An 11,844-nucleotide genomic window follows, 5' to 3' on the forward strand; every position below is an offset into this window, starting at 1 on the left:
CCAGGATGGTCTTGATCTCCTGACCTCGTGATCCACCCGTCTCGGCCTCCCAAAGTGCTGGGATTACAGGCTTGAGCCACCGCGCCCGGCCATAATTATATTTTTTATATGTATATATCTCAAGTGGTTGAAATTGGGGTAGAAGGACCTTAAAAATGCCCTCTTGAAACCCTAAAGGACAATGGAAAGCCCTGAAAAGAAATCAACGGATTAGATCATCGCCAAGGTTTTTTCCAGCTTTAGAGTTCTGGAACACCAAAACAGGGTTGAAAGGAAGGCACAGAGTGATTAATAAATTAATAAAAATTGAAATGCTGATTATTAAGCCAAGGCTATCTGAATCTAAAAACCAGGCTGAAAAAGTTCAGATGCCCAGTCAACGTTATACAATAATGACAGCACTAGCTAACTTGCTAAAGGTCACAAGTCAAGTGATAGACAGAGGGAGGTCTAGATATGTAGGTACTGAAACTGCAAATTCTCCATGCGCTCTGCCTTGTTTATTTAATATTCTCATGTGAATGACTATAAATCATTGAACAACTATCACAAGCTTTAACAGCACAATGAATGTCCTAGACTCTTTAAAGTGGCGCCAACACAATATTGTGCTAAATGACTTTCATTTAATCCTCATGCCATTCTGTGAACCAGGTACTTCACTGCTATCACCATTGCACACATGAGAAAACGGGTCCAGGGAGTAAAGCGCCTTGCACGTGGCCACACTGCTGTGAGCAGCAGAGCTGTTCTTTAAGTTCAGGCCTTTGGTCCACAGCTGATAGACCACTATGCACATATGCATACATGATTTAACCACTATGCAACACTAGATTGTTGCAAATAGACTGCCAGAAATGGTCATGGTCTCTGACAGTGATTTTTCTGTTTGATTTCCAAAATTGTTTAGACTAGAAAAAAGAAAAATTCCCAATGAAAAATTCTAGATCAGTTCAACACAATGAGCTTCAAGTTGAAAATCTTACAGGAGGCCGGGCGCAGTGGCTCATGCCTGTAATCCCAGCACTTTGGGAGGCCGAGGCGGGCGGATCACGAGGTCAGGAGATCGAGACCACCCTGGCTAACACGGTGAAACCCCGTCTCCACTAAAAAATACAAAAAACTAGCCGGGCGAAGTGGTGGGCGCCTGTAGTCCCAGCTACTCGGGAGGCTGAGGCGGGAGAATGGCGTGAACCTGGGAGGCGGAGCTTGCAGTGAGCTGAGATCACGCCACTGCACTCCAGCCTGGGCGACAGAGCGAGACTCCATGCCCCCTCCACCCAAAAAAAAAAAAAAGAAAATTTTACAGGGCTATAAACTTCATCATGTCAACAACCAGACCAGAGGATATAAAGTAATATACTTTCTTACTACAGTATGGGAGGTTTAAGAGGTCCCTAAATGATAGAAATAGTGTGTAGGTGGTCTTTTTATTTCTATTAAAGAGCTTTCATTTAACATCTGCCAATGGATTCCTGCCAATTCACTTCTAAAAATACATACCAGTCGGCATCAGGATAAAACAGTCTTCACCAAGCAGTGCAGCATTGATCGCCTCTAGCTGATTAGTTCTAAAATTATGCAGGCCAAATTTTTTATGAAAAATCTTCATCATTTCCTTTGTATGAGGAAAACTAAGACTTTGGAAACGTTCATGTTTCAGATTTCTGGATGCTAAATTTTGTGCTGACTTGTCTAGGAAAATAATCAACATTAAGAAAAATCAGTGCATGAACACAGTGAAAGTACAGCTTTAGCATTTCCCTTGGCCTGCAGAATCACTGGCACACGTTTCCCTGCAGCACAGTTCCTAAACTGTTTACCGGCTTTCCTTCCCTACAAGTCTCAAAGCCACCAAAGACTTGCCAAAGGCCCAAATCAAGTATTTCCTTGACTTTTTCTACAGCACCTACCACTACTTTTATTCCTTCCTTCCTCTTCTCCCTTCCTCCAACCACGATCATCAAGACAATCATGGTTTTCTACTCACTTTAAATTCCCTTTCCTGGCTCTACTTCCTCCATCTGCCCCATAAACAGGGGAGTCTTTCAGATATTTGGGACTGGGCTCTGTAGACATTCTTTTTTGGAGCTTTCCTAGTCCTATGATCTTAGTCACATCATAGCTTAGTCACTTAGCTGCACACATGACCTGTGTGCAGCAAATGTCTACACCTCTCTTAAGACCCAAATGACACCCTCCTAAGTTCCAGTCCTGCGAACAGCTCCCGTTGTCTGCAAGGCATTGGTACCTGAATGACTTACCAGCACTTTAACTTCTAGTCTTAAAATAGCCCTTCTTAGCTTTTCTCCAAATCTGTCTCTGCCTCCTGACTCCCCTGTTTGTGTTACTGTTGTCACAGTTTTCCCAGTCATCAGCGTCTGAAACCTTAGAGTCATCTGAGCTTCCTCAGGCTCTTCTTTCATAACACCTCTCACACGCGCCCCTGCTCTGCAGCCTGGCTGTCGCAACTCCGGTTCAGCACAGAGAACAAGAGGTACTCACTCAGCTCTGGCAGTTACGCTAACCCCAACACTCAACTGTCTCAAGATAATTGCAAATATCAAGTATGACACATTCTAACATGATACAAAAATAAATCCATTAATGGTTGTTTTAAAGGTCAGCAGCGTAACTGTAAGAACAACCTCCGTGGTATTAAGTCATCAATGACAAAAATAGGGAGGGCTGTACCTTATAAACTTTTTTCAGCTAAAAAATACTTTTGATAACTTTATATAGTTGATGTAAGGTTTTAAAATTATTTTTGGCTTTTCTCTGGAGTCTTAATAGTGGCTAATTTCATTCCTCTCAAAACTTCTCTCTCACTAAGCTGTGAGCTCCAGGAGGGCAGGAACTACTTAGTATTTGTTATTCATCTTTAAATGACCAGTGCCCAGCATAGCACATGGCATGTAGTGAGCACATAGGCCCAAAGAAGTAGTTTGACTGATGTAAGACACTTCTGACTTCACATCCTTTTTAGACTCCCTATATTTTAACATTTTAAGACATAAAACATGCTTCCCTACTTTGTATTAATTGATTCTCATCAGTACAGAATTCTAAAGTACATTTTTAGCATGCGAATTCATTTTTGCTTTTGCTCATCCCAAAATCATTAAAAACTTGGCCCTCATGAGTTTATTGTTTTAGGAACTAAAAAATGTTAATTCAAAGGCAAAGCACATTTGTAATGACTTTAGAGCCCTACTACAATAGGTTATAATTACACATTTTATAAAACTACAGCTGCTATAGAGACAAAAGAGCAACTTGCTTTTGAAATTGTGATTTGTAATTCATATCATCAGTAGAAATTTGCATAGCAACAATGTGGTTTTCAGGCAATCATGATTTGCTATGGTTTTTCTTATATAATTCCTATTTTGGGACAGTTTTGTTTTCATATAAGCATTCAATTTATTTTAAACTTACCAGTGTGATTCTGAATTGACTCCGAGAAGTTTATATTTTGAGCAGTAGATGCCACTGGAAGACAGTTTGTCTTGGCTGAAGAAAGTCTTTCCGATACTGATTTAATTGGCCGACCTTCCTTGATGGGTTGATAGGCAGCTGTGGAAGATTTGCTGGCTGCTAAATTATGCATTATGTTTTCCCAGTCATCATCATCATCAAAGTCATCTATGTCAAAATTATCAATATCATATGAAGGCTGGGTTTCTCTTTCTAAGTCATTTATTGAAGCAGTATGTTTATTTGGATCTTTCACAGCAGTGCTTGTGAGAACATTTCCTGGGAAATAAGAGCTTTCATTTTTTTTTCCTAGTCTTGGTGTTTCAGCCCAGTTGCTACTTACAAAGGACTTCTGTAAAGGGGTATTGAATGAAGGCCTTTCAAAAAGATTCTCCCTGGTGGCTGAGAATCCTGTCTTTCCTAGGGTGGTAGTCAGTAAATAGTCTCCAGGGGAAACAGAATTTGAGGGAAGGTGTGAAAAATTTAACTCCTTCATAGAATTCCCTGCAGAGCAGGAATCACCCTCCACAGGGCCATCAAGTGAATCAGGCCTGCATCTCCACACGGAGCCAAGAAGACTGGCATCACTTTTATTAAAATCTACTTCTGTTAGAAGTTTCCTTCTGAAGAGAGAAAACAGAACAACGTATTAAATATAAGTAGTTTACTCTGGTAGGCCACAAAAGCAAATCTTTAGTTTTCATACCAAATAGAAATTATAGCAAAATACATTCGTTTTTTTCTAACTTAAAAATATGAATACGAATGGTAAAGGAGTAGTTTGAAAAGTAAATGAATTTAAAAAATAGTTGCATGATGAGCATCTTTATGCCATTTCCAGGCCAGAAAGCCTGAACATTTTGCCTTGTCCATTTTTTTACTTAAGAGTGGTAAAAATATAATCGGATATATTCCAGAAGGAGGAAAATCAAGATACCTTATGTTCCGCTGCTGAAGCAGTTCGTTCCCACAATCCAAAAGTTTCAGTTTATCAGCAGGAATAGTATCAATTAATTTACAGATGTGGTCCATCACGTGAATAAGCTGCTGCTGTAAATTTATCTGTCTAGCTATAAAGTAATTATGTTGTTAATATTTTTCTTTGAAAAAAAACAAAAAACAAAAAACAAAATGCCTTGGCTAGGCGTGGTGGCTCATGACTGTAATCCCAGCACTTTGGGAGGCTGAGGCAGGTGTATCACCTGAGGTCAGGAGTTCGAGACCAGCCTGGCCAACGTGGTGAAACCCCGTCTTTACTAATAATAAGAAAATTAGCTAGGCGTGGTGGTGCGTGCCTATAATCCCAGCTACTTGCAAGGCTGAGGCAAGAGAATCGCTTGAACCTGGGAGGTAGAGGTTGCAGTGAGCTGAGATCGTGCCACTGCACTCCAGCCTGGGGGACAAGAGTGAGATTTTGTCTCAAAAAAAATAAATAAAAAAAAAAAAGAAAGAAAGAAAGTGGGTCTGGCTCTGTTGCCCAGGTTAAACTGCAGTGGTGCAATCACTGCTCACTGAACCCTTAAACTCTTGGGCTCAAGAAATCCTCCTGCCTCAGCCTCCCAAGTAGCTGAGACTACAGGCGTATGCCACTGTGCCCAGCAACACAACACATCTTTTTTTTTTTTTTTTTTTAATTAATTATTTTTTGTAGAGACAGGGTCTTGCCATGTTGCCCGGGCTGGTCTCAAACTCCTGGGCTCAAGTGATCCTCCCACCTTGGCCTCCTAAAGTGCTGGGATTACAGGTGTGAGCCACTGTGCCCAGTCAAGTCTTAAGATTTTGAAAGCCACATATGTAAAATGTGAAGCAGTGTAAAAACAAGATCATAAACAACCATATATTGTCCTATTATCTTCCTGTGAATTAACTTGAAATTAGGTTGTCTCTATGCTTTATCATAAGAGCTCATAACTGTTTTCATTTAATTTAATAATATTTAATAAACATTTCTCGGGGTAAGCAAGGTCATTGGCTGGAACAAAGGTTTATCAGTTAGCTATGATTTTTTTTTTTAAACTAACTTCATGTGCAAAGCTCACTGTGCCAACACAAAGTGTACTGCTAAGCGTTGGACAGGCAAGAGCCCTACCCATTGTTTTGATCGGCCTGGAATCCAGGCTTCCCTTTAATGGTAACAGTATAGCACCGAGATTTCCTATTAGACCTACCCTTCCCACTCCCTCAGTAGGCATCTGACATAAGGCAGCCCAGTGAAAATTAACTGTGGAAATACTTAGGACTGACTGGGAAAAAGTACCTCTCTTTTTCCAAGTTTAATATGATTCTGGTGGCCATTTCTGTCACCTTATAAAGAAAGACAGATTTCAAATAAGATTGATACAAAGGAAAAGTAGAAAGCAGATAGAAAGAAATGGAGGCTTGACCCAGAGAGATGGGACAGAAGAGAGGAGAGAGAAGGCAAGTGAGAGAGAGAGCAACTCCTGATACGATGTTGGAACAACTGAATCCTGCCAGCCCACTCCCATTTTAAAAATTAAGCCATAACTAATAAATAGAATTTCAAAGCAGTTGAGGTTTTATTTTATTTTATTTTTTGAGACAGATTCTCGTTCTGTCTTCCAGGCTGGAGTGCAGTGGTGCAATGTCAGCTCACTGCAACCTCCATCTCCCAGGTTCAAGCGATTCTCCTGCCTCAGCCTCCTGAGTGCCTGGGACTACAAGCACACGCTACCACGCTCGGCTTTTTTGTATTTTTATTAAGCATGGGGTTTTGCCACGTTGGCCAGGCTGGTCTCGAACTCCTGACCTCAAATGATCCACCCAGCTCGCCTCCCAAAGTGCTGGGATTATAGGTGTGAGCCACTGTGCCGGCCCTTTCCTTCATCTAAAATCTCAACTGTGACTGGGCATGGTGGCTCACGCCTGTAATCCCAGCACTTTGGGAGGCTAAGGCTGGAGGATCACCTGAGGTGAGGAGTTTGACACCAGCCTGGCCAACGTGGCGAAATCCTGTCTCTAATAAAAATACAAAAAAGTTGGGCATGATGGCGTACGCCTGTAGTCCCAGCTATTCAGGAGGCTGAGGCAGGAGAATCACTTGAACCTGGGAGGCGGAGGTTGCAGTGAGCAGAGATTGCACCAGTGCACTCCAGCCTGGGTGACAGACCAAGAAAAAAAAAAAAGAAGAAGAAAAGAAAAAGAAAATGGCAACAGGAAGCAAGGACAACAGATGCCTGTGCCACCTCTCAGGCCTAAAGTCTGCAGGAGAAAAAAACAGTTTAGGTGGGCTGCAGGGGAAACAGTGTATATTCTCAAAAAATGATTAGAGAAAGAAGGGGAAGAAAATGATCAGAGAAGACGATGAGGCTACCGGGAAGCTGTTGATGGAGCAGTCAGTTAAATGGTTTACAAGCCAGGAAGGACAGGAAGTGAGGACAGAACAGGGAGTGAAGATGGCAGGGTGGGGAAGGGTATCTGCACAAGAATGGCCTGGGAAATTTGGGCTTCTGCTGGTGACTGAGAGAAATGTGAGGTGTGAGACGTAAAACTGGAATTGCTGAATTCCTATGTTACTTCTGTTTTCTCTGCAAGAAAAACAAGCATCTGATTGGAAAGAGAATACACAATGGTCTGATGGAACTGAAAGCTAAGACAGGCTCAGAGGGAGATAAAAGAGAGTACCTAGCTATCAGAAACTAGCTCAAGACTCCTTGTCTAGACAGATTATACCTCAGAGTACAAAGGAAACCTGCAAACAGGATCTCAGAGCCCCTGTCACTGACACATGTGTGAGGCATCTAGTGAATAAGATAAATAATGGAAAGTAAGGACAAACATTGGTCTAATTTTCAAAAAATTTGAAAGTGATTGACAAAAACTACAGGCTGGGGATTTGATGTAAATTCAAAGCAAAATTCTAGAGTCTGTTATCAAATAGCTGCTTTGTGAGCTCTAAGGGGGAAGAAACAATTATAGAGTCAGAAAGACAAACCACCCATCTTAACGTATTTCCTTCTTTATAAGGATTACTAGACTGGCAGATAACAATAGCTATCATTTATGAAAGGCCTGCAGTGTACTAGGCATTTTACCTTGAATCCTGACAACTACCCAGCAAGGTAGATATCATTCTCCTCATTTTATAGAAGAAAAAACTGAAGTCCAGAGAAGTTTAACTATTTGCCATAGTCACACAGCCAAGAGTAGGAGGAGACAGGTTTCTATCACAGGTCTGTAGCACTCTAGAGTCAATGTCCCACCCATTCCTCTTGCTGCCTCACACCTCAAACTTTTTGGAGTCACATGGCCAAGTCTTTTGTGTCTCCATGGATAAAGAACAGAAACGTGGTCTGAAGACAGATATGTAACTAGCTGAACAAGAAGTGGTAATGAATGGACTGATGTAAGCCAAGAGGGAAGCCTCTACTGACATGCTGGAGAACTCTGTCCTTGCCCCTGTTCTGGCTAACCATTTTATTAGTGAAACTTAATGATACAGAGACAGTATAATGCAGTTGTTATTAATGAAAACTCAAAGCCTCAAGACTGCTGTGTTCAGATCCTAGCTCTGCGGCTAATTCTATGACGGTGTGTAATTATTTAATGCTCCTGTACCTTAGTTTCATTATCTGTTAAATGGGGATAACAGAAACTACCTTAAAGTGGGCCAGGTGCCATGGCTCACGCCTGTAATCCCAGCACTTTGGGAGGCCAAGGTAGGCGGATTACGAGGTCAGGAGATCGAGACCATCCTGGCTAACATGGTGAAACCCTGTCTCTATTAAAAATACAAAAAATTAGCCAGGTGTGATGGCACACATCTGCAATCCCAGCTAATCGGGAGGCTGAGGCAGGAGAATTGCTTGATCCCGGAAGGCGGAGGTTGCAGTGAGCCAAGATCCTGCCACTGCACTCCAGCCTGGGTGATAGAGCGAGACTCTGTCTCAGGGAAAAAAAAAAAAAAAAGAAAAGAAAAGAAATTACCTTAAAGCTTGACGTAGTTTATTGTGATGAGTGAATTAGTTAATATTGTAAGGCACTTTATAAGAGCGCCTAGCACATCAGTTATTTCATGAATATCTCTAAAATAAATTGAGTCCAAAATAAACAACAAAAAAACTGGAGGAAACAAAAACAACAGAGAACACTACACACATGACCTGCACATGCATGCAGACATCGCCAAAAAAGCCCAGCAGCCCTCAGACTCGAACGCATGATAGAAATATTCAGAGAACAAAAAAGAGCTCTTGGAAATTGCCTTGATAGAACTTAAAAAATTCCATAGAAGAGTTAACGATAAAATCGAGGAAATATCCTAAAAAGCAGAAAATCAAGAGATGAAAAATAGAAAAGATAATTAGTGGAAGTCTAACATGCAAATCACAGAAGTTCCAGGAAGAGTGAAAAAGAGAAAAAGAAAGTAAAAAGAAATAATGCCAGAAAAATGTCTACAAGAGGATGTAAATTTTCAGACTGAAGGTGCCTCTGAGAAGCAGACACCAAGGGTGGGAAGGGGGAGGGTCATCTGCCAAAGACTTGCACTGCTATCCGATTATTTACACTAGATATTTAATAAAAAACAAAAAATGAATTAGAAACAAAACAAACAAGCAAACAAGTATTTAGCTTTAAATGAACATCAAGACCCAGACCCAGACTCAGACTCAGAGTATATACGAGGGAGAACCGGAGGATAAAAGGTCAAGAAAGCAATTTCTAGCAAGGAGAGTTAAAAGACCTAACAATATTTAGTCAAGGTGGGGAAAAACTCTATTATGATGAGATTACGTTCTGTGGTCCATGTTTCTGAAACACATGATTTTGTGGAAGTTCTCATTTGTGGAAGATTAAATAAATAAATAAATAAATAAATAAATACGTAAAAACCTCCTAGAATTTAAAGTTGAGTATGAGAGATGATTTCTAACAAGTAGCGTTTTCAAAATATGGAAAGAACGCCCTTGTGAGAGCATGAGTTCATGAGTTCTTCAGGTAAATGCTGGCTAACCAGTGAACAGGGTTATAACATTAGAAGAGACTACAAATCTGCCATTTTATAACATACAGCCGCAGGTTGAAAACACAATCTTTGTGTTACGTTGTTTTCAAAAGTAGTAGTTGAAATACATGATATGTCTAAAATATTGCTTGTACCGTCACAGTCTGTGCTGGTTTCTGGATTCGGCTCCTGTGTACTCATTTTCTCAGGTTTTGACAAAAGATCTTTTGATGTGCTAAGAACATCCTCTTTTCTGTCAGAGGTGTCAAGGTCCTTTAACATACTGCAAATAAAAAAATGTTAAGCCAATCATACTACAGACTAGACCCAATAAATGTATAATTTCAAAACCCTTAATATTTTTCTACAACTGATCAGACAATATATAACAGAAAAGAGAAGTAGTTTTTTTAATTTCCTCAATTATAAAACTTCTTTAGCTGGTCCTCAAAGTTGTCCCTCCTCTGGTCCCAAGAGCCCTTTTCAACTTTATCTCCAATTATGTCCTTTCAGTAACCCAAGGCTTCAATCATACTGTACCACTTACATTCTTCATATAAGCCCTGCATTGCCTATTTTAGGGATTTTGCTACTGATCCCCTCAATCTGGAAAACCTGCCATTCCAATCTCTTTTTACCCAAATTACACCTGTTCTTCTAGCCCCAGCCCAAGCGTTACTTCTCCAGCAAATGATCATTAATGTCTCTTTTTTCTGAGATTTCAAAGCACTTTTTCTGGACTTCTCTTATTATGCAAATATATGTATATGTGTTTGTGTGTGTCTGTATATATAATTACCTCACCACACAGATTATACAAAAACATATTAACATACAAACCTGGTCAGTCTGATTAGACAGAAAAAATACTTTACAAATAACAAAATAAATTAGTACTGAATGAGTGTTAAAGAGAGGATACAGCAGGCAGAGTGCTGGAGAGCAGCAGCGGCGACCGGAGCGGTAGGAGCAGCAATTTATCCGCGTGCAGCCCCAAACTGGAAAGAAGATGCTAATTAAAGTGAAGGAACCAAAGCAGGGAGTGTGTTCAGTCAGCATCTGCCTTTCTGAGCCTGGCATCCTGGACCAGCCTCACTTCCTTGACTGAGGCAGACGCTGACCGGAAAGGAGACTGAGATTGACATTGAACCTACAGACAAGGTGTAGCGGATCAAGGAGCGTGCGGAGGAGAAAGAGGGAATCCCCCCACAACAGCAGAGGCTCATCTACAGTGGCAAACAGATGAATGACGAGAAGACAGCAGCTGATTACAAGATTTTAGGTGGTTCAGTTCTTCACCTGGTGTTGGCTCTGAGAGGAGGAGGTGGTCTTAGGCAGTGATGGACCCTCCATTTTACCTCCGTACCGTGTCGCTCATAATGAGGCATCATATATCCTCTCACTCTCTGGGACACCAGAGCCACTGCCCCCTCCCCTGGATGCCCAGTATTGTACATCTACTGGTGGGAGACTGTGAGGACCCCAGGATTCAGTATTCCTGGCCCAGAGGGCCCTTGCTGGCTATTGGGTGTTAGTTTGCAGTCCTGTGTGCTTCCTTCTTTTATGGCTGTGTCCCTGGTTGTCAATAAAATATTTCCTGGCAAAAAAAAAAAAAAAAAAAAAAGAGAGGATACAGTGGAAATCCAAAGAAAGGTAACATTTTTTGGAACTTGAGAAGGCTTTCCCAAGGAGATAAGATTTAAGCAAACTTTGAATGACAAGTATGGGGAAAGTGCCAGACTATGAAAGAAAGATTTTAAAAAGGACAATTCTATTTGCTTGACATCTGGGAATCAACCATATTTTCCTAAAGCAGAATTTCGGAATGCAACTTTCTAACTAAATCAAAACAGTGTAACTTTTTTATATTGGTTTCTAAACAATAACATTATAATTAAAGAAAATGATAATGCTTTCTAGATTGTTGGTTTGACTCATTAAGACCATTGGATTATTGCAAGGGCATAAGTGGAGATAAAGCTGAAAAAGGTAAATTGTGGCCAGAAGATGCAGAATCTTGAGGGCCAGCTACAGAGGTTTTGGAAAAGAGGAGATTGAAAAACAGGTCTCTCTTCTCTGTTATATACTGTCTGACCACTTGACTTCTGAAATTCAGAGGATACAACTAGTATTTTTTAAAACTGAAATAAAATGTAGCACAGAATTTAAGCTGTGCACTGCACAAAAAAATTGTGAAAATTCTATTTCAGTTTTATAATATATACACATATGTATACTAAGTTACAATGGGAAATGTACAAAGAGAGTCTACCTTGGAAATACTTTGCAAAATAAGCTTTTTTAACTGTTAAGACTCTAGGTAGCCGGGCGCGGTGGCTCAAGCCTGTAATCCCAGCACTTTGGGAGGCCGAGGCGGGTGGATCACGAGGTCAGGAGATCGAGAC

At 40.7% G+C, this 11,844-nt stretch overlaps 1 protein-coding gene across 1 annotated transcript in view; it reads right to left on the bottom strand.

Moving 5' to 3' along the window:
• Positions 1 to 11,844, bottom strand: part of BLM (Bloom syndrome, RecQ helicase-like) — a 112,044-nt gene that overhangs the window by 61,704 nt on the left and 38,496 nt on the right. The window contains exons 5-9 of the mRNA XM_011978387.1: positions 9,595 to 9,722; positions 4,415 to 4,547; positions 3,439 to 4,100; positions 1,504 to 1,695; positions 149 to 171 (exon numbers count right to left, since the gene is read on the bottom strand). Coding sequence (XP_011833777.1) covers positions 149 to 171; positions 1,504 to 1,695; positions 3,439 to 4,100; positions 4,415 to 4,547; positions 9,595 to 9,722 — 1,138 coding nt within the window. The remainder of the gene's footprint in view (positions 1 to 148; positions 172 to 1,503; positions 1,696 to 3,438; positions 4,101 to 4,414; positions 4,548 to 9,594; positions 9,723 to 11,844) is intronic.

Source organism: Mandrillus leucophaeus, unplaced genomic scaffold (assembly GCF_000951045.1).
Source record: "Mandrillus leucophaeus isolate KB7577 unplaced genomic scaffold, Mleu.le_1.0 Scaffold193, whole genome shotgun sequence".
Classification (NCBI taxonomy): Eukaryota; Metazoa; Chordata; class Mammalia; order Primates; family Cercopithecidae; genus Mandrillus; species Mandrillus leucophaeus.